At 32.9% G+C, this 26,295-nt stretch overlaps 1 protein-coding gene across 2 annotated transcripts in view; it reads left to right on the top strand.

The window, feature by feature from the left end:
* SLCO4C1 (solute carrier organic anion transporter family member 4C1) overlaps nucleotides 1–26,295 on the top strand; it is a 53,671-nt gene that overhangs the window by 21,891 nt on the left and 5,485 nt on the right. For both annotated transcript variants that reach the window (XR_010379353.1, XM_064482777.1), the window contains exons 3-11: nucleotides 4,752–4,934; nucleotides 9,730–9,826; nucleotides 11,580–11,701; nucleotides 12,898–13,010; nucleotides 15,049–15,193; nucleotides 15,604–15,799; nucleotides 20,157–20,310; nucleotides 23,756–23,946; nucleotides 25,164–25,228. Coding sequence is in view for 1 of the 2 variants with exons in the window: in XM_064482777.1 (XP_064338847.1) it covers nucleotides 4,752–4,934; nucleotides 9,730–9,826; nucleotides 11,580–11,701; nucleotides 12,898–13,010; nucleotides 15,049–15,193; nucleotides 15,604–15,799; nucleotides 20,157–20,310; nucleotides 23,756–23,946; nucleotides 25,164–25,228 (1,266 nt within the window). In the remaining variant the exon portion in view is untranslated. The remainder of the gene's footprint in view (nucleotides 1–4,751; nucleotides 4,935–9,729; nucleotides 9,827–11,579; nucleotides 11,702–12,897; nucleotides 13,011–15,048; nucleotides 15,194–15,603; nucleotides 15,800–20,156; nucleotides 20,311–23,755; nucleotides 23,947–25,163; nucleotides 25,229–26,295) is intronic.

The following is a 26,295-nucleotide window of genomic DNA, read 5'->3' as shown; positions in this document are numbered from 1 at the left end:
ATTCTGTCTATGTTTGATTTCCTTTGTCTGGATATCTTTTCTATAATTTTCTCTCTAATCTTTTAAGTCTCAGTTTTTGTTCATTTGATTTTGTTCATATTTCTCAAGCCTATTCTGTCTGTCCTTGTAATTCCCATAATCTTTGTTCTCTCTTTCCCATTGCAGTGTGACTTTTATTTATATGATAGTTTTCATTTTTATTTCATGTCTTTCCAGAGTTCTTTTATCCCATTTTTTTCTTTTTTTAAATCTTGTATCTCGCCACATTTATGATCTTATTAAATCCCTGTTTTCAGCTTTGATTTTAAGAAGCAATTGTTCTTATCATTTTTTTTAAGTATGGAAATATAGTAATTGTCCTCCTATGCATTTGCTTTTCATTTTTGGGTATTATTTACTTTAGAATAAGATGAATTCTAACTTGGCCAGCTTTTTGTAAGATGTTTATATTCAATTTCTATTGCTGCATGACATATTTTACAAACTTAACGACTTGAAAAAGCACAAATATGTTATCTTACCATCTCCATAGATCAAGAGGCTGGCACAGCTCTGGGTTCTCTTGCTCAGAGTCTCAAACTCAGTGTCGGCTGCCACGTTCTCATTTGAAACTGTAAAGAAGAATTCTTTTCCAAGCTTATTAAACTGTTGTGAAGTATCAGTTTCTTGGAATTGTTGAACTGATTCCTATTTCCTTGACAGTTTTCAGTAGGGCTTGCTCTCAGCTTCTAGACGCTCCCCACATTCCTTGGCACATGGTCCTCTCCATCTTCAAAGCCAGGAAGGGTTGATAGTATCATTTTGCTTCAGATTTCTCTGATTTTCACTGCTGCTGTCTGCCAGAGAAAACCTCTGCTTTTTAAGGGCTCGCATGGTTAGATTATTGAGCACAACCAGATAATCTCCTTTCTGGTTAATTCAAAACCAACTGATTAGTAACTTAAGTTAATTGCTAAGATTAAATTCCTCTGCAAAGCCCCTTTGCCATTGTAACATAATCAGAGGTGTGATATTGTCATATTCACAGTCCCAGGAATTAGGGTGGGGAATCTTGGGGACCATCTTAGAGTCCTGCATAAAATAATATGCATGTAGGAAAGGGACTGGAACCCTGTTCTGGACAAGTGGGGATTCTCTTTGGTTGAGACAGATGTTCCTTATGAATAAGTAGGTTCTTTAGCTTTTACTTCCCCACATAGAAAGAATGCTATTCAGATTAAGTATCTTTCTCTGGTATCTCTTCTCTATGACATACTGTTCTTTGTTCTGCCCCATCTTGCTTGCTTCTCAGTGACACTGGGTAGACAAGTATCCTTCATATAGGATGTTCACATGTATTTCTTAGTGTATTTAGTTTATTTTTCCTGTCATACGTTGGTTTTTCTTCCATCACATCATCTAGCTTAACGTACGTGAAGCCTACTGATTTTTCAGTGTATTATTTTTTGTCTCTTTTTAAATTAATTTTGTATCTTACTACTTTACTAAATTCCCTTATTATTTTTAGTAGTTTTTCCATTGGTTCTGGAACCAATTCAATGTTGCAAAAAGACAGTTATAATTTCTGCAAATAGAAATGATTTTACCTCTTGATTTCCAATTCACAGGCCTCTAGTTCCTTTGTTTCTCCCTGTAATACAATATGAAAAGCTGCAGAGACAGTGCACATCCTTGTCTGACTCCTGATTTTAGCAATCTGTATGTGTGCATGTATTATACATGTATGTATACACACTTATATACTCATATTTGATCATCTTAAAGAAATATCTATTCTAGTTTTATGTTGATAATTTAATTTGGTTGACATCAGTTATCTACTTAAAATCTATGATAGTGGTTATTTGATTTTTCTAATTAGATCTAATATGTTAAATTTTAATAGACTTCTTTATGTGCTTTTTAAAAAGTCATGATGTATGTTTTAATATGTTGTTGGATATTATTGCTAATATTTTGTTTATTTTTTTACAGTGATATTTATGTAGGAGATTGGTCTGTGGTTTTCTTTGTTATTAATCTTTTTCACTTGTTATTATCAATTTGTACTCAATTAACAAAAATATTTGGTAATTTTTAATCCTGTTTCTATGTTCTGAAATAATTTAAGTAGCATTAGGCTTATTATTATTATTACTATTATTATTATTATCATCTTATTATTATTTAATATATAAAGTTTTGGTAAAATTAATTTCTAAAATATCTAGTCTTGGGTATTAACTGATTTTAAACTTTATTTGCTAGAAATTTGCTTGAAGTAGTCTTTTGTGATTTTTTGAAAAGTTTCTTTACATTTCACTTCCTTTTTTCATGTACTATTTGTGTGTATGTAATTTCTTTTTCATTATGTTAGATAGTGGTTTACTTTACTGATTGTTTCAAAGGATTTACTTTTGTGAACTTTATTATTTTACATTTTATTAATCAGATTTCTGTTCACTTGTTAATCCCTTATTGTTTTTATTAGAGATACCTCTTAATTGCTTGCTTTTTTCAGTATTTTCTTTTCCTAAGCATTCTTTTGCATGTTGTTTTCTCCATAGATGTTCTATGATAGTCATTTAGCCCCAGGGGTGTTAGTGCTGGTCACACCTCTTTAATGTGTGATTTATTTTTATATGTTTTTTATTTTGACTTCCTTTTTTTTGGAGTTCTTTTTTGTTTGAATGAGGTGCTTTTTCTACAAATACTACTTTATTTATAGAATATAAATTTTGATGTGGATTGTTTGTAGTATCATCATTCCTGAGAAATTTTGGAATTATGATTTTTTGATTCAAGAATAATTTAATATAGTTTTTAATTTTTTTGAATCCAGGTAGAAGGGCCTTTTCATTTTCTGTTGTCTTACAAATTTCTAGCTCCCTCCCCCCCATTTTGGTCATAGAATATTATTGTTATTTACTCTTTGGAATGTATACAGGTATTTTTGTATCATAATATTTGGTCCTTTTTTTTAAAGAATTGTCCATGGAATCTAAAAATAGAAGGCACAGTTTTATTGGAGACTAGGATTTGACTTGTTTTCCTAAATTCAGTGGTGCTAATTATATTGTTTAGGTATTCTCTGTCCTTACTTATCTTTAGCAATTTGCTATCTTAGACTTAGAAAGATGAAAATTAAAATCTGCTGTTTTAATTTTGTTGTCTATTCTTGTATTTCTGGTAGTATATGTTTAATTAAAATTGGTGCTGTATATTATTTTTACTTATATTTATTTATTTATTTATTATTTCTATGAAAGTTTAAGCCTTTGTTTGTAATTGGTTGTTTTATTTTATAGTTTAAAAAATTTTTTTAGTAAACTTGCTTTTTTAGAACAGTTTTAGATATACAAAAAATTGTGAAGATATAGTTTCCATATACACCCTAACCATTTTGACCTATTAGTAATGTCTTTCTTTGTGTGCTACATTTCTTATGATCAATGGATGAATGTTGATACATCATGTATTAATGTTTACACTTGTTAGCTGAAGTCAGAACAGTAAACCAAGAGTACATGTGTGTATGTTCAGTTTTACAATCTATCAAATAATAACAGATTGTTAGTCTAATCTGTTACTTCCAGGAAAGTGAATACTGAAATCAAGAATTATAGTTCAAATGCCTAATATGACCAGAGAAGTATCACAAATAATTGCAGACCTACCCTAGTGATAAATACAAATTAAGAGGTTGATGCCAAAATAGCCATCAACCTCTTATAACATGAATATACACAGTGTTATAGGGTGTATCTTAAGTACAAAATTTTTAAAATACATTTTAATGCATAGAACTTGCATCTGAAAATTTGATGACCAAGAACAGTTAAAGAATCTTCAGGATTGGTGCTTTGGGGGCCTGAGGTCTCATCAGTCAGAAAAAAAATAAATCTTGGTCTAATATCAAGGAAATAAAAACAGAATTAGCTGAGAGCATTGTTAAAATGCAAATTCCTGGATACTACACCAGATTCAAAGGGAAAGGGTTGGAAATATATTTTTTTAACAAGCCTCTTAGTTCATTAATGTTATATAATGAGTTTAGGAAATATGGATTTACTATCATAACCAGGCTTTGAATGTGATTTTAAAAAAGATTTTAATCAAATCTTGAAGATAACCATTTTTTCTTAGAAGATATTCCAAAAAATATCCTAGGGACCCAAAGAGTGCTTCAAAAAATAAACTTAATAAAATAGTTTGAGCTGTAAAAAAGAAGTAGACATAACTTCCAAGTATTTCTAATTTGTAGTGAGTATTGAGAATTATGGTTTGGGCCAAAATGTCCTATAATCTAGGTACACTTTTCAAATTTGTTAAAGATGTTGATTGATAAAATTAATATGGTGGTCAGATTGTATTTATGACTTGGAAAAAAAAATCAGGTCTACTGGGTTTTTTTCTCCTTAGTCTGAAAACCCTTCTCCCCGGCACCATTTGATTCAATTGTGTTTACATTAATTTACCTGAAAATTTGTTAATTTTGCTTCTTAAAGTAATGTTTCTCAGTTTTGTTCTATATTTTCTAAATTTTGGTGTGGTTAATATTTCATAAATTTTCTTTAATAAAATATACTTTAATGTATTTATACATAATTATATATTTTTAATAATGTATTTAATTAAAATAGTTTAAATGTAGTCAGAATGAAGTGATTGGAAGAAATAAGGAAGGTTATGTTAGGCAAGTATAATTTATAAGATGTTTAAATTATTAGCTAAATTTTGATAAATTCACGATTTTATTTTTTTCCACAAAGATACTTGCCTAACACCAAAGAATAGAACCAGTTGTACCACTTCAAGTTCTTCACTTTTCAACTACTTGTATGTCTTTATTTTGGGACAACTGTTGCTGGGAGTAGGAGGAACTCCTCTGTATACTCTGGGAACAGCCTTCATTGATGATTCTGTGCCCACACACAAATCTTCTCTCTATATAGGTAAGTTTGCTCTCCAGTGTAAACATCTCAGTATCATTTCATCTTGTTGCATGTTTAATTCATAAGTAAAGCATAACATATGCTTATTAAAAGGTTAGTTGTGATTTCATAGGTATTTACATTAGATAAATACAATATTACTTTTTTGCTTAATTATATACTGATGTATCATGATAAATCCAGTTATGATTTTTATTGACATCCTGCTTTATTTCCTGGGCTGGACATGCCAGCCTTCCTGGAGGTGCCATTCAAGCAGTAGGCTGTCTAGATTGCTTGAATGAAGGCGGGCTACTTTATACAGGTGTGGAGATAAGAGCTCTGCCATCTTGCGTGACTTACTTCATCCTCCATGGGCTTGACTAGAGTCAACAAAAGAAATCACAAAATAGTACTCAGAAGCTCCTGTGCAGTTTTCCATTTCAGATTAATGCTTTTTATTTGTGACTCGATTTTTTTCCTTTGTGATCTAATTTTTAGCAGCACAAGTTTCTCTTAAATTCCATCCCTGAGGTTCCTGGAAGGGAGCGTTAACTAGACAATGCATGACCCTACATCCAATTGATGCATAATTTATTTGCACATGAGTTTTTACTTTATCAGTCTATTATTCTAATGTAGGGGACTGTCTTAGTCCATTTGGACTGCTATAACAGATTATCAAACACAGATTGGCTAATAAACAAGAGAAATTTATTTCTTACAATCCTGGAGGCTGGGAAGGGGAAGATCAGGGTGCCCACAGACTCATTATCTGGTGAGGTCCCACTTCCTGGTTCACAGACAGCTGTCTTTTTGCTGTGGCAGAAGGGACAAGGGAGCTCTCTGAGGCCTCCTCGTTAAGGGCATTAATCCCATTTATGAGGGCTCCATTCTTATGACCTAATCCCTTCCCAAAGGCCACACCTCCAAATATCATCACATTGGGGGTTAGATTTCAGTATATGAATTTTGGGGTGACACAACATTCAGTCTCTATAGTCACTGGAAGTCAAGTGTGTTCAGTGCAGCCCTGATAGAACTAACTCTCCTTAGGCTCATCCCTAGTAAGGAAACCACTATATGTCAACCTGTTTTCTCTCCGTGCTTTGCTTTGGTCTCTCCACAAGATCTGATGCTCTCTCTCTACAAGTTCTGGCTAATCTGTACAGCTTCTGCATTTACTCATTTAACAATGCTTTTATTTCAGTTAGCTAATAGTGGTGTTTTTCACTCTTCTAATTCACAGATGTTCTTCCTGAGGTCCTCTCCTGATCAATAGTTCTCATAAGACAGTTTCAATCTTTATATTTTAGTAACACACAAAAATAGGAAGTTTTTCAAAAACTAAGCATGGCAAGGGGGTTGCAGACCCATGAGACCATCCCAGATTTGATATTCTCTAGGACTGACAGTTCTCAGGGCTATGGTTTATTACAGCAAAAGGATACAAAGAAAAATCAGCAAAGGGGAAAGTTGCATGAGGTGAAGTACAGACAGAACCAAGTGCAAGCTTCCAAGAGTCCACTCCCTCCCAGTGGACCATACAGGTAGAATTAATTCCTCCAGTCAGGACTTGCGACAACATGTATGAAATGTTTTCTACCAGCTAAATTCATTAGAGATTCAATGCTCAGGGATTTTATTGGGAGTTGATCATATAGGAACCCTCTGCCTTAACATGTAGCAAAGCTCTAGACTCTCAGAAGGAATACAGGTGTTCAACAAAACCACACTGTTTTTATGAACAGCTTCAGCACAATAAGCCACCTCTATTAGTTAGGGAATGATGGCATCCCTCTGGACATTTAAGATCCCAGATGCCAAACAAGGGCCAGCCTTTCATAAGTCTTTCTAAAGATGGAAGCCACAAGCCTGCTGTGTTAACGTTTTCTTGTATTTTAAAAATTCATCAAATGGTAATTTTTAAGAGTAAAGGAAAAAACAAAAGTAACAAAACTGGGAAACTTACTTTTTTTCAATTTCAGAAAACTGATACCTTTCATTGGATAATTATGTTTTGTTGAATGATATCTTTCCTTTCTTACGCTGTTTATATTTGAACATTAGCCCATTTCCAAGATCTTCTTCCATTATTTCTTTTAAAATAATATCTATTACTGTTAGCAGGCTTTCCTCTATGTGAAACACATTTTATGCATAGCAAGACAAACATGGGCAAAATAGAAACAGTCAAAACTTGCTCCCTATTGGAATGAAGAAAAAAAAGTGTTTAACACAGCGCCTGGAGCCTCACAACCTTTCCCATGCCATTCACTCTTCATGTCTTTGTCTTTAATGCTTTTCTTGGATTTACAATCTTTGCCCTTAAATTGAACTTTTAAATTCATTTAGTGTTATTTTTTCTTTAAAATTTTCATCTTAATATGTGCTTCTTATTTGCCCTTTGTTCTTCTTTCTTGCCCTTTTATTCTTTTTGATAATTTAATATTTATTTTTCATTTTTCCCCTCTATTAACTTCCTAGGTGTATGCTCTTTTACTGTTCCTCTACTAATTACCTTACATGCAAACTTGATTTTATGAAGTTCTAGTGTTAATTGATACTTTCACCACGTTCCTGATCATCACAAAGGTTTTAGAACCATTTAACTTTATTTTTTCCTTTCCCAACATTTATTCAATTATTTCTGTGTACTGTAATACCTTATATATTCATATTCCTGAAATAAAGTATTATTAATGTTTTGCTTAAAAATAATGATCCATTTTTGTCAACATGTTTATCTTTTTTATTGCTCTTCTTTCTTTGGCAACTCTTGAGTTTCAATCTGGGATCGTTTTCCTTTAACTTGAAGAGCAGTCTTGAGTTAATTTACTGGAACAGTCTGCTCATGATGAATTCTCTCAGTATTTTTGTCTAAAAATGATTTTTTTTTTTACCCTTTCCCCTAATGAATATTCTCATTGGGAACAGATGACTATTTGGCCATTAATTTCCTTTCAGTACTTTAAAAGTACTGTTCCACTGCCTTTACGTCCACTGTTTCTTATGTGTGTTTGCAATTTTTAATATTCTTTTCTTCTTGCATTTGACTTTCATTAGTTTTATTCATTACGGGTGTATAGGTGCAAAGTTCCTTTTATCTAATTTTGGATTTAAATGACTTCATGAGTATGTTGCTTGATATTTTTCACTAGTTTGGAGATATTTCCTATGATTATTAACATAACTCCTGCCCTATTATGTCCTCTCCTGGGACTCTAATTATGCCACTTACATGCATTCTAGGTCTTTTTAAAAAATAAAAAAAGTATTCTTTGCCTCTTATTCTTTTTTCTGTATTTTATATCTTTTTTCTGTGCTCCTTCATAAATATTTACTGATTTAATAATGTACTTTCCAGTTTAGTAATACTCAGTTCAGTTTTGAATAATCTTGTGTAGATCTATTTCATTTTAGTTTTGACAAATATATTTTATAGTTCTAGAATTTTTTTTTTCACTCTATGTGTCTTTAAACTTTCCAATCTCCATCCTACTTGGGGACACTGCAACCTGAGATGCCTTTTATTTAATTTCAGGGATTGAGTTTATTTGAAGCTAAGCTGTACGTACTTTGTGACTCAGTCTACTTCTAACCCATCCTTACTTTTAGAGTAGAGTCTCCTAGGCCAGGAAGCGTTTACAAGATACACTCCCTGAACTGCAACTTTTGTTTCTCTTCTTGAGACAAAGAGCAGAGGACAGTTTGCCCCCTCATTGCCTCGTGTAGAATCAGTCAATGTACTCAGGAAAAAAGTCAGGCCCAATATTTGTTGAATATCTCTCTTCTTCAGAATCTTAACTCAGTGATACTTCATTATTTTTATCTTGTTGCCTTCGAGCATATATTTTAAAGTAATTTTTATAGTTTTTTAAAGTTTTTCTCAGTGGGCAGTTTGGTTGGAAACACTAGTCTACCATAGTCCATCCACTGTTGCCAGAATTTTAGATTTTGGTGTCATATCAAATTCACCTTTCATCAATTGAAAACTTTAAGTTTTTTGCTTGCTGGATATATTTCTTTCATGAACTTATTTGTGAACATATGCAAAGCAGTCTCTGTTGCTAACTGTGGAATAATTGCTGAACACTGGAAAAAGCAGGTGATCTAGACAGTGCTACTCAGTGAGAATCTCAGTAGTTAATAAAAAAAATTCAGAAGGTGGTAATATACAAGGATACTGATGTGTGCGTAATTTTTTTACAAAAATTAAAAAGTTATATATGGCAACATTTTAAATATCTGAGAGAAATAAGGTCAGTTTAATTCTGCTGCAAATAAAAATGGGAGATTCACTAAGGGCAAGAGTTTACATTAATGGTTTGCTTTGAAGAAACAGACTTTGTCCAGATCCAGGTTTTAAATCAGCTGCCATAGTCCAAAATAAAGTATGCCTTTGGAGTGTGCGCAGAATGGAAAAGGCTTCTCATTTCACATTCTTTCTTCCATAAGAATTGTAGCTAACAATTATTATCACTATTCTCAAAGGGTAATAGTAGATGTACTTACTACCCCTACTGCCAGTTAACATGATAAAACTTTCTGTGGATTTGTAATTATTGAATTTATTGAAATCAAAGAGAGTCTAAATATAGTCTAAAATGTTCTATGTTGAATTATATATTTTAAGCTCCTTGACTTGTTAAGTGATATCACTCAGATGGTATTTTTTTTAGTGAAAATGTGTGTAATTTTGATGTAATTCTAATCATTTCGTTTTTCTACCATAAAATATTTGTCTTTCTTCACTTGTCAGACTTTCAAAGCAAAGTTGCACAAATGACCATTTTCAATGTCTTTGTTCTTCTAGGAATTGGATATTCCATGTCAGTATTAGGCCCTGCTGTTGGCTATGTGTTGGGAGGACAGTTGCTAACCATGTACATTGATGTTGATTTGGGACAAAGGCAAGGAAATATCTATTTTTCTTTTGTTTAAATTTATATTATTTTAATCATGTTTGTATCATGGAACATTTTTTATGGTATTTCCTCGGAATATCATGAGGGATTTTTCAGGAAATAAAACTGAATACACACAATTTTTATGTAGTATTTTGGCTGCATTGCTTCATGAATTAATACCATATCATCTCTTGGTATGATACATCTATTCATCCATAAGGATGCTTGATAGTTACCTGGTGAAATTTTCCAAAAAAGCACCTAAGACTGCATGCATTGTGCAAAAAGAATAATGTAATTAAAGTTAGTTACGTTTTCGGTAGGCTCACCTGGAGGTGGAGAGCTTGAAGAGTGTCAAGAGTCTGTGATTCTCAGACTGAGTTCTGTGGTATCTCTGATAATGTCATAGAGGTCATAGTTATTCAGTTTTAACAACATTGGCAACGGGGGGTAATAATAGGTAATGTTTATCCATCCCATACCAGACAACGTAGGTTTTGTGTGTAACCTTATTTTATATGTCATCTTATTTAATCCTCTTAATAATCTTATGAAATAGTTGATATACGGAACTTGGTAAATGGCCAAGGCATGAATTATAGTTTGTTTTTTTTTTTTTAACTCCAAACTGCTTCTGTCACTCACTGAATTATCTTCTCCTTTTCCTGAATGGAGAAGTTGGTGACCTTTGGTTAGCCCATATTTTCTCATTTAACTGTAATTGCACAAGCCTTTGCGTGACTGAACAATGAATAAGAAAATACGATCATGATGTGTCATTTGTTCTGTAGCTGTTAGTCCCAGGTTAATCTTTTAGAGACTAGATCAATCTTTTAGAGACCATAGGTTAATAAGAAAAAATTCAGAAGGTGGTACTACACAAGGATACTTATGTAAGTAGTCCTAGGGTGATCTTTTAGGGACTGTATAAAAAGCTGTTCAGAAGAAGCTCATGAGCAGAGAGCAGGGTTTTTAAGACAGAACGTTTTAATTTCAGTGGAGAATTACATGAGTTGTAGGAGTGGTGTGTTCTGGGGAAGAGCCTGTAGATAGAAAAATATGAGAACCATTATAAGAAACTTTTAATATATATCACTTTAAGAAGAATTTTACATTTAAATGAATGCCATAATTGAAGTACAGTGAATGGGCTTTTAGCAAAAAATCAGTAATTTGCTGTGAGATGTATTTCGTATAATAGAAAAGAAAAATTTAGCCAAAATTAGATAATGAATGTTCAGAAATTTCATGTATGCTTTCAAATAGAAACATACTTAACATTTACTATTAAATATTTAAAACTTTTTAGATAAACAAGATGGTACTGTGTAGCACAGGGAAATATATACAGGATCTTGTGGTGGCTCACAGTGAAAGAGAATGTGACAATGTATGTATGTTCATGTATAACTGAAAAATTGTGCTCTACACTGGAATTTGACACAACATTGTAGAATGACTGTAACTCAATAAAAAATATTTAAAAATGAAAAAAAGAATTATGAACCCCCCCCCAAAAAAACCCCAAAAAACAAAAAACTTTTATGTCATACTTGCCCTTTGGAATACTCTGTAAACTCTTATTCTTAGGGCTCTCATTTATGCCTGCTATCTGTTGTGGTTTAGCACAATGACTCCACTTAAAATTTTGGATATTATAATAATGTTTCTCTCTATATGCATTTGAATTATAAATTATATAATTAGTTTAATGACAAGATAGAGTTGACATTTACCTCTTGTTTTTCTGTCACAGCACTGATATCACTGAGGACGACCCACGATGGTTGGGGGCGTGGTGGATTGGATTTCTTATGTCTTGGTTCCTTGCTTGGTCTTTGATAATACCTTTTTCTTGCTTTCCAAAGCATTTACCAGGTAAAAATGTTTTCTTTAAAACAAGGTTTATTCCAAGTCTAGGCCAAGTGTTGCTTTCTATATGTTTAATAAGAACCCTAGAAAAGTCACTGTTTATTTTATAGAATCTCAGTTGTCTGCCTATGCAAACTTTTGAATGGCTGTCTTTATTTTAGGAAATACTGGGTAGCAAACTTAATGTTCATGGTTTTTTTTCTTTTCAGTTAACACCCAGTAAAACTGCACATATTCACCTCTTTTTCAAATACTTACTATATTGGTATTTTATGTGTTATCTGGAACCCTGCTTTATGTTCATGAAAAATACAGTGTCTTTCAAACTGTTAGTGTATATCCAGTAACTTCAAGAGCCAATCTCCTTTTATTAATGTTAATTATTTGTTAATGATAGTACAAGTACTTTTTCTTCAGTTGTCACCCAAGTCATGCTGTAGTATACTTATATTTTTTACCACATTTCAAAATTAACAATCTGTCCAAAAAGAAAAGGTTCGTAGAAAAGAATATCCATTCCTTTCTCTGTGAGATTTTACTTCCGTATACTCATGTGGTTCAAATACATATCTATAGAAATATTTTCTTCTAGGCTGAAGGCATTTAGTTATTTGTGTTGTTATACGTAACACGATAGATGATTAAGTTTTGGAGGTGGGCAAAGAAAAGTAGGCAGAGTAGAAGAAGTACGTAGACTCATTGATTTCTTTCTATCCTGGACCCTCCAATTTAGAATTCCACATATTTACTGCTTTCTCAGATGTATTCACAGTACCATTATTAAACATTAAAGGACATGGTAGTAAACATTATTTTATCTGTAAAGCATGTTAGAATTAGAGTAAAAGAAAAAAGCTTTAAACATGCTTTATTTATTACATAAAAGATGAGAAAGAACCATTTGAAAAGAAGAAAAAATTTAGAGAGAGTGTAAATAAGGAGAACAAATATGTGATTAGCATAAACTGTCTGAATTTTTAGACTGGTTGGAACTTCCTTAGCTAGTGGTAATAATACTAGCTCTTAAAACAGCCAGATTACAGTCATAGATATTCATACAGATTTGTTGACAAAAAGAGGAACTGGTTTCTTGTGTTATGGAATTTATATACTTGTATAAATAAGTGTCAAATAAAGTGAGCATTTTTTAAAATGAAGAATGAAGTGATTGAGTGAGTAAATGAAGTGTACCATTTTTTAAGGTACGGCAGAAATTCAAGATGGAAAAACTTCCCAGACTCATCAGAGTAATTCCTTACAAAATACAGATGGGAATTTTGGACAAAGTTTTAAAGATTTTCCAGCTGCTCTAAAGGTAAAATAACACTGCACATACACACCATACACACATACATATGTAGAGATATGTATATATTACAAATAAATTAACACATATATACATACACACAAATATTATCATAATGCACTCGTATGTGCTTATTTACTATAGTTCTAGCTCTTGTAAAAACCTCTTCAGATTTAATTTTATTGTGCTTTGAGTAAATGAAAACTATCCCATAGTAGAATGGTTGGAAGAACCTGAGTTTCCTAATTGACAGTATCAGTTTTCAGGGGTTCCTCATTAGCACTGCAGCCCATTATCCCATGCCATTTCCCTTATGTAATGGGTTGGCCAGTTATCACTGAATTGTAAATATATTTTTGGGAATGCCAAAATAGTATTTTTCCCTTGTGGAAGAAGTGGTTGTTAGTGGTTGCTTGTTTTGAATTTGAGGTTAAAGAAACAAAAGTGTTAAGATCTCTTTTATTGAATTCAGCAGAAAAGTATTCTATTTAGCATCATAAAAATTTTGTACATAAGGGAGTTTATAATTTTACCTTTCAAGATTTGAAATCATTTACTTTTCATGATTTTTTGCATCTCTCATGAAAGCCTTAAAGTGTATTTATGCCATTCATCCCACCTTGTAACTCTCCTTCCTCCTTTCCCCTACGGGCACATTCTTGTTTTTTGCGAATATTGTTTATAATTTTAAATTTCAAGTATTATTATTTTCTTTCAGAGCAGTTCTGTTTCATATATTTCTATTTAATTTATTTTATAAATTCTCATATATATGTATGTGTGTGTACATATAAAACCATCAAGAGTCGTTACTCACCATAGCTTTTTTTATCCTCATGTTCTCATGCTTTGAGATCTCAATTCTGATTCAGATTTCTGTGTATACAACATTTTATTGCTGGTTTTTCTCAGATAGGATGGTATCTAAGTACCCTTGAATGTCAAGATGATATTTCTGACTGGATGAATACTTTTAGATCATACTCCTTTAGTTCCAGTAGTCTGTAGGTGTTGTTTTGCTCTTTTCTAATTAAATATGTTGCAGTTGAGAAGTTCCATGTTAATGTGATTCTTATTCTTTCTATCTGCAAATTTGTAAAATTTTTCAATTTATCTTTGATTTCAGGAAATTTACTAGGATATTCCTAAGTATGTATCTTTTTTCACTAATCCTTACTAGGAGTCCAATATCTTTTTCAATCTGAAAACTTAAATATTTTCTACTCATTATTTTTTAAATTATTGCATGTTTTTGTTAACGTATCTTTTACTTTTGTAGTATTGTTATTATCTTAGATCATCTGGCTCTGACTTCTAAATCTCTTATCTTGCCTTTTTGTGACTCTACTGTGTGTGTGTGTGTGTGCTTTGCTTGGTTTTATGAAATTTTTTTGCACTGAATATTTCAGAACTACACTTAATGGTTTTTCACTTTACGGTTAAATATAGTAAAATAACTGAATCTTTATATTTGCCCTCTGAGAGATTAATAAGGTTCTGAGAAGTCCAGCAGTACAGACTCTTATTTAAAATTGCTGAGCTGTATACCTATCCAAGTTTCTTAACTACTGAGTCCTTTACTCATGAAACAATACTGCAAGTTTGATACTTAGAGACCATTCTTATCTTTGCTCACAGTCTGTTCTTCATTTATTGGACGCAGGAATTCAGAACACAATAAAAAAAATCAAATAAGGGGTAGATTTATTGAATGGAGATTTACAGTAAGACTGGGGAAGAGAACTTTCCAATCCAGCTTTTACCTCTTTTCCCTAGTCCCTTGCATATGATCAAGGCACATTCAGTAGATCAATCATCTGTCAATTCTCTAGGTGCTCAATGTATGAATGTTCTCAACACTGTATGTATATAAAGCTATTAATAATCAATATTTATACCTTTGTGCTAGAGGAAATGCTGAAATTTTACAGATAATTATATTGTATTTATTTAAGATTTGCTATTTCATCATGCTACCTACCTTCTAATGGTGCATTTTGCAGTATAATCATAGTTATTCATTTGGTGAACTGTATTTTTTCTTTAGAATTTGATGAGGAATACTGTCTTTATGTGTTTAGTTCTATCAACTTGTTCAGAAGCCTTAGTTACTACTGGATTTGCTACATTTTTACCTAAATTTATAGAAAATCAATTTGGATTGTCTTCTAGCTCTGCAGCTACCCTTGGAGGTAAAACGTTTTCTTTTTTCTAACTTAATCTAATAATTTTACTTGGCCACATTGGATGTTTATTAAAATAGTATATAATTTTTGATAGCCCACTCCTAGAAGTTTAAATTTTATACTGTGTTTGATAAAAGCTCCCAATTTTCTGACGTTAGACAATCTGTTGTGTGGACTTGAGAGGTACAGAGGCTATACATAGAGTTGAAGAGAATATATCTTAATCTTAATATTCAAAGCATTAATTGTATTAATCTCTTACTTAATATAAGTTATTTACTCATATGCTTCTAAATCACGTGAATGCTTTCATGCGTTAAAACCATATTGATACTTGTTTTTGATGCTTTCCAGTTGTTGGTATAAGTTACTGAGTACACTTGTGTGTTTTCTTACTGTATCTTCTTTCTCATTAGGGGCTGTTTTAGTTCCTGGAGCTGCTCTTGGTCAGATTTTAGGTGGTGTCCTTGTTTCAAAATTCAAAATGACGTGTAAAAACATAATGAAGTTTGCTTTGCTCACATCCGTAATTGCACTTACGCTGAGTTTTGTATTTCTTTATGCCAACTGTGAAAATGAGCCATTTGCGGGTGTGTCTGAATCATATAATAGGTAAATATATTTTACTGCTTTTTGATATTAGTATCAGAGCAATAAACTACGTGGATATTTCCAAGTGTGTACTTTCTTAAATAAAATGATGAGACATTGGCTTCTTTTTTTAACTGGAAGGCTGCTTTTTCCTATATAAGACTATGTAGTTTTTATTTTTAGTTTCAATAATTGAAATCATATTAAAAGTTGAGTATTTTTTTAGACGGCATTTAAGAAACAGCTATTCTGTATTAAGTACTATGCTCAAGGATACAAAGATTAATATTACAGAATCTTTGTCCATAATGGATTCAACATCCTAGGAAGAATTTCACATTATATGTTTATTGATTTAAATTTTAAAACTCCCTATGGTGAGTTCTCTTCTTATTGAAATTAGACTAGGAGAGAAATTAAAATGAAGCTAGTACTAGGTGATACTAATCATTGTAGTTACTTTAGAAGTTCATGTATATTGCAGAGAAATAAATAACTTGTTGTTCTGACCTGTAGACATGTTTCCATCTATAACTGGTTTGACCATATTACCTTTCTTTGCCTTGTCTGTTTTGCTTTGAAACCCTAGCTACAAGCTGGGGATCAGGCAGGAGGGCGTTGCCCAGCGGTGGGTTGTGTAGCCCACAGTACTGCTTTGTTTCAATAGATGTGTTTGAGGCTCCTGAGGGAGATGGTGCACCAGGTCAGGGACTCCATAATCAGAAGGGAAGGAAAGTGGGACAGTGTCAGTTTGAGGTGCCTGTGGTGGTTGGTCATCAAGAAATATCAAGCTCTGTGACACAGAAATAGTGCTTAATTACATACACATTCTTAGCGATGGAAAAAAACTGAAAGTGAATATACACACATACATACTCATATTCACACACACACGGCATGTGTGTGAGTATATGTGTGCAGATATAAGTACAGAGGTAAATCTTAAAGTCACAGTGAAAGGCTGTGGCCACAAAATATTAATTTTAGCTCTGTACTCTGCATATTTAAATGTCCATATCATGGGCAGCTTAGTCATAATAGCCTTATGCAAAAAACACATGTAGGAGGAAAAATTACATGGAAAGAACAGAATAAGGAGCTCAAGAAAAACCTCTTTAGTGAATGGGAGGAAGAAGAGGGTATGAGAATACAGGGTTTCTAGCAGAGTGGTGCAGAGTCTTTGCCCTTTGCTGTGTAATAGTAGGTGGTTAAAAAGAGTTTTTGTGACTCTGAATTAATGAGTTAGGCTTATTAATAAGTTCATTTAAAGCCCTGTTTAACAGTATATACTGAAAGTTTAAGATCAATAATACTGATTATTTCAGAAGATATTTTTAATATAATATTTAAAATGAATTTGTTATGAAATGTTTAATATAAGCACAACACTAAATTCGGTTGAAAGGAGATTGTCAAGTGTATTTCTAGAGCTCTATTAGTTATTAAAATTTGCCTTTATCCTTATATTGCCTTGATAATCTATAGGATCTCTGGTCTGTTTTGGTAATCAGTATTGGCAATGGTGATTTGTGTTTTACTTTATACTTAGTAAGTACACATTTTTTTTTTCCTCTGTCTGGCCTGTAGCTAGAATTTCATTGCTTATCTGAAACAGCACCTTAAAGAGGCGTATCTATCAAAGAGTTGCAGAAGATTTAGGAAACTCTGCTTATTATAGAGGCATAATTATAGAATAACAACTAATTAATTAATGTTTAAATTCTACTATCTGTGATAAACTTGTTTCTTATGTGTACATATATGTATGTATAAGCACATACTTATATGTGTATTTTTTAATATTTAAAATGTATTTTGCCTATATTCAAGTAATATATATTTAAATATATATATATTTTAAAATTTTTTAGAATAACATGAGTAAATTAAGAAAATTTAGTAAATTTCACAAGTTTTGGCTAGTTTCTGAATAATCGTTTCCCCTTTACCTCATGAAATAAATCTTTATAAAATATATAGACTAAAGTGACAGGCCCTTGACAATAAGGAATCTATGCTCTATTTCTTTGTTTCTACTGTAGTTTCCAGCATACTGTCCTAAAGTTTCATGTTCTCAGTAATCATTTATCAGTGATAGAATTATATGTTGGAAAATTTAATTTAAAAATTACCATGTAGAGGCTGTTTCTAGAGTTGCTGGGGTAGATCTTCTGCCAGCTTATTTCTATGTCCTTATTGTAAACTGGTTGTGGGCGGAGAGTGTAATGCTTGCTTTTGTGAATGGGAATCGTGCTTGATTAAAAAATCTAGCAGCAGCCTGTGGAATATGTTCAAAGTAGGAAAGACTCCAGGCAGAGTGACGAATTACTTAAAATTTACTCTTTAATACCCTTTCCCTTCAAATTCCCCACTGGTTTATTTCTTGTTTGTTTTCTGTCCTTCTCTTTAATCTGTTTCCTTCATGAGCTTCTTGTTCTCCATCTACTCCTTAAGTATCATCATTTTGCAGCATAGCAATTGTTCTCTCTAATATTTAGATAAATCACTCATTTACTTTTTTTGATCCGCAGTGCAAGCGATTTAGCTTCATGGCTACTGGGAATGTTGTTCCTCCCTCCCTCTGCTCCTTCCCTTCCCCCTTCCTTCTTCCTTGCTTGCTCTTCCTCCCTTCTTCCGTTCCTCTGTCTTTATCTCTATCGCTTTATTTATTTTAGATATATTTCCACCATTTTGAGTCCAGCACGTAACTGGAGCTCATTACGTATTCATGAAAAAAATGAACTCCCAGGACCTCTCTGTCCTCTTCTCACTCTATGCTCCTTATATGGTTGAGCTTATCATTCTTATGGTTTCAGCTACATCTGTGTGCAAATGCGCATTAAGATATCAGGCTCCAGGCCAGATTCCTTCACCACATTTGAGATTCTTAATCTCAATATGTATAAAACCATACCCATTCTCTCTTCCCCAAAACTAGTTCTTCTCTACCAAAATGCCAAGTTAGACACCAGATCATACTGATTCTACATCCAAAATATTTCTCAAATCTGTTTTCTTTCCTGAGATGCTCTCTTTTAGTTCTCCTAGACATTACCATAACCTATTGCCTGGTGTATTATAACTGGTCCCCTTTCTTCAAATTCGAACTCTGTACAACTCCTAGGATTATTTCTTTAAAATGTGCTTTGACGATGTCACTTTTCTGTCTAAAAATATTTGATTACCTTTTCAAAGTAAGTTAAAGCCCATGGCTTTTAACAAAGCCCACGAGGCCCTCAATAATCTGGTCCCTGACTCTTTTCCGATTACATTTCCTGTCTACTTCTGCCTCAGACATCATTCACATTTCTCCATATAGAATGCTCTTGCTCACCTTTATGCCTTTTCCCTGCTTCTCTGAAGTACCCTTCGCCTCCCCCATTTACCCAGCTGACTCGTACTCATCCTTTAAGTCTCATCTCAGGCAGTAGCTCCTTCAGACCCTCTTATTTAAACTTTGGCTTATCTTAAGTGTCACTCCTCAGTGCAGGTATCTAAAATACACCTCGTCCACATCTCTAACCACACTCACCATATTCCTGTTTAATCTTCTGTATCCATCTCCACTCCTAGACAGTGAAGTGTTTGAGGACAGTGACTGTCTTACTCAGCTTTGTATTCCTGATACCCAGCATAGGGCCTAGCACTGCCCAAGGTATATTGGTTGAATGAATGAATAAGGAAGGAATTGAAGAAGTGTCTTAGGCTAGGGTATCCCTTTATATTTTAAAAAATGATGCTTTCTATTAAGAGGCAACATGGAACAACACTGAGCCTGTGAACCAGGAGTATTATATTTGGCAAAGAAAGAAAAGTAAATTAATCTCTCTGGGCCTCAGTTTTCCTATGAAGTGAGTAAATTCAACATCATAATTTTACTCATCATTCTAGGTTTAAAATTTTGCCCACACCCCAGGGAAATGTGGCCATGTCTGGAGGCATTTTGGTTGTCACACCTACGGGGATGCTACTAGCATCTAGTAGGTAGAGGCCAGGGACGCTGCTAAAATCCTACAGGCCCCAGAACTGGCCCTCCCCTGTGCCCTACCCTAAACCAATCAATCCATTAATTAATTAAATTAAAAAAAATTATTTGGTACCAAATGAGAAACTGCTTTATGTGCTTATTCTGCCTATTTGTTTTTAATGACTGACAGAATTTATGTTATGTACTATTTTTTCCACTGCCTGTCTCTTCCACAAGAAGTGAAGCTCTGTATGAAAAGGCAGACATTCTGTTTTTTTATTTGTTCAGTAATTAAATGTGTGTTGAGTGAGTGAGTAACTGGCTGAATGGCAAGACACGACAATGCTTCTGAACTGTTCATTAGAAGTGATAACTTAGGTAACTTACCCGTCTTTCATTTCTCGTTGACAGGACAGGAGAACTGGGGAACCTGACCGCTCCTTGTAACGCCAATTGTCACTGCCTGCGGTCCTATTATTACCCTCTCTGTGGAGGAGATGGAGTCCAGTATTTCTCTCCCTGCTATGCAGGTTGTACGAATTCCGTTTCCAAAAGACATCCCAAGGTGACTTGTACGGCTCCTTTACCCTAATGAGGCAGCACGTGTGTGTATTTACGGATGCTGCTTTATCCCGCTAGTGGGGTTATGCCGCTCCTGTTCGCCCTGTCCTGGCCTGCCTCCTCTGTTCAGAAGCCAGGCGTAAAGTTTCAGTCAAGTAAAATGAGTAAGCTCTAGAGATCTGCTGCACACACTGTACCTGTGGTCAACAGTGATGCTTAAGATTTGTTGTGGTCTCACCTTAATTTTTAAAAAAAAGGCCCCTGACCACCCCAACTGAAAAAGATTCTTCTTCCTTTATACCTCAGAATCAGTTGTTGTTGAAAAATCAATTTGGCGGTTCCTCACATACATCTTTATAACATTACTTCTGTTATAGTAGTGAAATATTATTTACGTTTTTACATTTTTTTCTCTCAACTAGACTTTATGCCCTTCGAAGTTAGGGGACTTCTCTTACTAAGTACAGTGTGTATAATAAAAATATAATAAATATTTGTGGCTTTTATTTGATAAGCCATAGATACATTAAAAAATATACAAATCACTAATTCATTCTCAAATACAAATTTACTTTTAGTTCTGGATTAGAATGTTTATTAGTCTCCCTAAATATGATTTCTTTTTAATACAATTAGATAGTTAAGAGAATTCAATAACATTTTATTGTACTACACCTACAATCTAAAGATTCTATCTTAGCTAAGTTTAAGAGCCTTGGGAAGAAATAATATTCACATTACTAGTAGTTTGTGATACTAAGTTATGTTATGCATTAATAGATAATGTGGTAAGTTTTAAAAGACCTGCGGGAAATATATAGTATGATATAAGAGACTGTAATGAATAAAGATATAAAGAATTATACAACAGAACAGCACAGTCTTGGATATTTGAAATATGGACTAGTGGAATCGCATTCCTTTTCCTATGTAAAGTTTAAATTGCAAAGAAAAGATTTTTACATAAATAAATAGAAATAATCTGTAAAATTAGTTCAGATTTCTTTTAGAACTAACAGGGATATCTGTATGTGTGTGTGGTTATACACATTTATATGTTCATATGTACACACATAAATATTGTCTTTGCATATGTATACATATCTTTAATGATGTGTGATAAATACATTAAACATTTATCTCAACAGAGATGTAGGATTTGATCTTTCTGCTAGGGGTAAACCAGAATGTGAGAAACAGTAGACTTTTTTTTCATATTACCTAGCTTATAGATTTTAAAATAGTCATCTAAGAACATTGAAAAATACGCCAGAAAAAAATGTCTGTGATGAATCATCTCAGACTTAATAGATCTAATTGACATGTGCAGTTTTAATCCTTGGAATAAAACAGAAAATTTCTATGAAAGTTTACTAAAAGACATCAGAAGATTTTTAAGATCCCCAAACTGAAGGTTGTCATACCTTCAAACCAGTGGACATCTGGGGTTGCTTTAGTTTCAAAACACGTTGAGAAAATTAGGTGTTTCCATCAGTTATAAAGAATCAAATTCCAAAAGCGAGCATGATACACATTATTGAATCAGAACTACCTAGAAGGTAAACTACTCCTTTGAGAGGCAGATAAGCAGGTAGCATTTTGTGTGTGTATAAAATATAATCAATAAGTGCTATTGACTAATTAGAAGATTATGACAAGGAATTAAATTATTAGAAGGGTTTTACCCACATACAAAATGTACAGACACAAATACCATCATGTGCAAGGAAACCAAAATAAATGAATAAATGCAAATCTAATTCCTAGACACACTTGAAATGGTGTTGGTTGTTTTGATATGGTTAATTTGCTACTTATGTTTGTCACCAAATACTATCATTGCCATTTTAAAGAATAAATTGTCTTCTAAGGATTGTTTAGGAAAAGCACGTTATTTTGATTTCCAAATTTTCTATTTGTCCTGGCTTTTTTTATGTCTAACTAGTCCATGTAACAACTCATTTTTTTCACAGGATTTTTTTTTCATATGGAATATTTCACATAGGCAAAATGCACTGATAATAATGTAATAAACACCTACGCACGCCTGTTCACAGAAATAGAATGTAGTTCATACCAGTGATCCAAACTACAAAAACAGATGTTGACTAACAGCTAGCTATATTGTAGGCAAATGTATACTTTTTTCATGTAAGAGAGTAGTAAAATCTCATCAGGATAGAAATGACTGTTTTCAGTTTTTCTTCTTAAAATTTTTAAAAGCTACCTTACTTCATTATTTGATATATCTGATTGCTGAGTATGTAATAGTTCATTTTAGGGGTGTCACCTGCATGTTTGGGTTTCCTGAGTCAGTACCAGCAGTCTCTGGCCTTCGGAACAATAAAAGCGCTGCTTTGCTTTGACTTTTCTAGCTCTGCTATGACTTTATTGAGGCCTTAAACATATAAAAAGACTTGCAGTAAGGATGGAATTGAGACATAAAAAGCCTTTAAAAAATGATTATGCCTAACTTTCAAATACCTGAATTCTTTTCCTACAAAAGTAATACTTGTTTTGAGGGGGGGTAATAAATTAGGAGTTTGGGATTAACATATACACACTGCTATATATAAAACAGATAAACAACAAGGACCTACTGTACAGCACAGGGAACAATATTCAATATCTTATAACAACCTATAATGGAAAAGAATCTGAAAATATGTATAATTGAATCAACTTGCTGTATACCTGAAACTAACACAACATTGTAAATCAACTATACTTCAATTTAAAAAGTAATACTTGTAATTTTTAAACATGTTACTTTCCAAAATTTCATATTATTAATTTATATGTATACATATACATATTAAATGGTTAATATGTATGAAATAGCCTTCAGGATAATCTAATAACTTCTAGTTTTTGATTATCATAAATATGTCATCTTAAGAGACATACAGTTTGCTTTTAGTAAAGCAAAAAAAAAATTCAGAAAATTATAGGTTTAGATTAAAGTAGTATTTTTTCCACAAAACTTGTGTGACATATTAGTTAATTTTACTGTGGCACTTATTAAAATTATAGTGTGTTCAAACTAGCATAGTGAAATTGTTATTATGCATGCTTCTCTTTGTGTCCTAATAATTGAAAAGAAGAAAATTAGCAGGAAAAATCTTCGAACAGTTATGGTCTATTGAAAGCAGTCTAGAGTGTGTGAGATCATCTGATTGTTATATTCTTGTCAATTTATTTTATAAGCCATGAGTCAATACTAGGTTACAAGTTAAAATAGTGGACACAAAAGTCAAATATAGATTATTCTACTTCATAAATATAGCCCCTTGTTTTTGCTTGCTTAATTACTACTTCTCATAATTATTTCTCGTATATGAATTAAGACTGTGTAAGAGTGTTTGCCATGTCTAGAAATCACCTAACTTAAAATGATAGTATGTTTTCAAGATAAGCACTTTCAGTATTTTTATGTCTGACATTTCCAGGTATATTATAACTGCTCGTGTATTGAAAGGAAAATAGAAATAACACCTACTCCATCAGGTTTTGCTTTTGAAGCTAAAGCAGGAAAATGTCCAACTCGATGTGCAAACCTGCCCATATTTCTTGTCATTTTCTTTGCTACAATTGTGTTTACCTTTATGGCTGGTACTCCTATAACTGTGTCCATCCTAAGGTATGTGTTATGTTATGAAATTTGCCATCCCTAAGGCAACATGTTGAGTGAAAAGAAAATGGACTTAGGGATTCATTTGGGGTTTATATTGACTGTTGGCTCCAATACCAGTTCAGCCCTTATAGGATCGTTAGTTCTATGGAACAGTTGCCTTATTGAACCCGAGATGTGTGAGGCTTACACAAGATCATGTATGTGAAAGTGTCTTACCATTGCCTGTTTGGTGTTAGTTTAACTCGATGGTAGTTTCTCTGCTTCTTTCATGAGTCTTCAGCTGTAAGCTGGAGATGTGCTCAATTGTATTTGAGTATGATGCGAATGACAGTGCATTCCACACATGTCAGAATCAGAATGACCTGCATTCTCTTCTGCCTTACACAGTAGTTGCTGTGATATTAAACTTTCCTGTAAACAGTAAAACATGCTGCCTGTCACCTGGCTATCCACAGTGTTTTGTGCTTTTATTTGTTCTTCCTTCTCCATTGCTTCTCAAAATATCAGCCTTTCTATAGATTTCCTAACAAACTAGCCTTTTCCCTCTTCAATTGTTGTTTTTTGATACTCTCTCACTACCTTTTCACATACTTTTTGAGAAGTGGAAACTTTAGGGATTTTGTATAAAAATATTAAGCAGTCTGTTAACATTACACCTATTACATCTGTCACCTTTCACCTACATCTATGTTTTTAAACACTACTTGTTCTCTTTTCTCTCCCATCTGAGTCTCATGTGCCAACATCACATCTCATTCATGTTTGACAGTCATCATGTAAAAAGTTTTTGTTCAATCAAATTGAGCATCAGCAACTGTTTCACACTGCCTCAGATTTGTTCTCTTAACTCACAGGTATGATTTCTGCTCAAAGTTAGCAAGAGAGTAAGAATTATTTGCTTGCGACTTAAGTCATGTGATTTGTAACTTAAGGGCTAGTCAAAAAGAAGTCTTATTAATGACTTTCCTTTCTCCATTACATTTGTTAACATTCATTTGATTCCTTTTGGTGTTATTTGTAGTAGTTTAGTTCAGGTAACATTTTTATTCTCTTATAATTCCAGAAAAGTTGAACTATATGTAAGCTGTTATAAATAATTTATTTCATGTGTATAATATTTACTTTAATCTGGAAGTGCTAAGCTGGTATAAAAGTGAATTTGCTCAAAGAGTAAATATACTATACAACCATTTTTTGGTCTCATATGTGTTTAATATCCCCAGGTGTGTTAATCATAAGCAGCGGTCTCTAGCATTAGGAATACAGTGTATGTTGCTTCGAATATTAGGTATGCCATTTTTCTTAATTTTTTGATAACTATTGGTTAGTTTTGTTCATTACTGTTGTTGACTTATTTACATACAGTATGTGCCAAGAAAACAATAAATTTGACTACAGAAGAAAACTACATAATTGCCATTGCAGAAAGCTGTTTTTTAATATTCAAGATATAGTATTATTTATATATCACATAGGGAAATAATAACTTTACGTATTCACCTACCTGATTGGTTAACTGTTGTTTCTAACTCTGTTGCAAATATAACCTTAAAGAGTATATCATATTTATCTGAAATATAATCATCAAAATAATTCTAATAGAACTTAGTAAAAGACAGATTTTTTTTCTATCCATATAAAACCTATTACCAACATAAATTATGCTAAAATCTTATTTATAACTACTGTAATTCCTTTTTCTCTCTGCATTTAACTACATTTGGGACATTATTATGTTGCATTAGCAATGAAAAATAATGAGTTTAAATATTTCAATAAAAACTGTACTTTAGATAGTGTGTCTAGTTAAGAATTGATGGAAGAAATAATTTATGGCAGAAAATTTTGTAAGGTTTCAGATGTAGGAAAAATAATAAGACAGAAACTTAGTTACACACATATTAAGATTATTTATAAAAACAAAAACCAAAAGCAGGAACATTAGTGATACCAGAGAACAACTTACCCATTTTTCAGAGGAGTAAGTTAAGGACCAGAGAGATTCAGAGATTTGCCCGTAGTTGCACAATTAAAGGTGAAAATGAGACTAGGAAAACTCTCCTTACTCTCAGTCCAGTACTCTTTTGACTCTTCCACGCTGCAGTCATGGAAGAACAGGCTGGGCGTAGCTGAAATCTAAGACATACCACTTCAGACCATGTATTTGCTTTGTAACAGCTGGAAGCTCCTTAACTGTGTGGAACTTGATTGCCTTATGACCTCTTCTGGGGGAGGGTGTGTGTGTGTTTGAGATAGTAGCACTTCCAGGCATATTAGTATAAATGTGTGTGTGTGCATGTACACATGTGCACTCCCACGCACAGACATGTCAGTGTGTGTATGTACATGCATATG

Source organism: Camelus dromedarius, chromosome 3, assembly GCF_036321535.1.
Source record: "Camelus dromedarius isolate mCamDro1 chromosome 3, mCamDro1.pat, whole genome shotgun sequence".
Classification (NCBI taxonomy): Eukaryota; Metazoa; Chordata; class Mammalia; order Artiodactyla; family Camelidae; genus Camelus; species Camelus dromedarius.
Note: the sequence above shows the minus strand (reverse complement) of the source record. Positions and strands in the feature narration are given on the sequence as shown.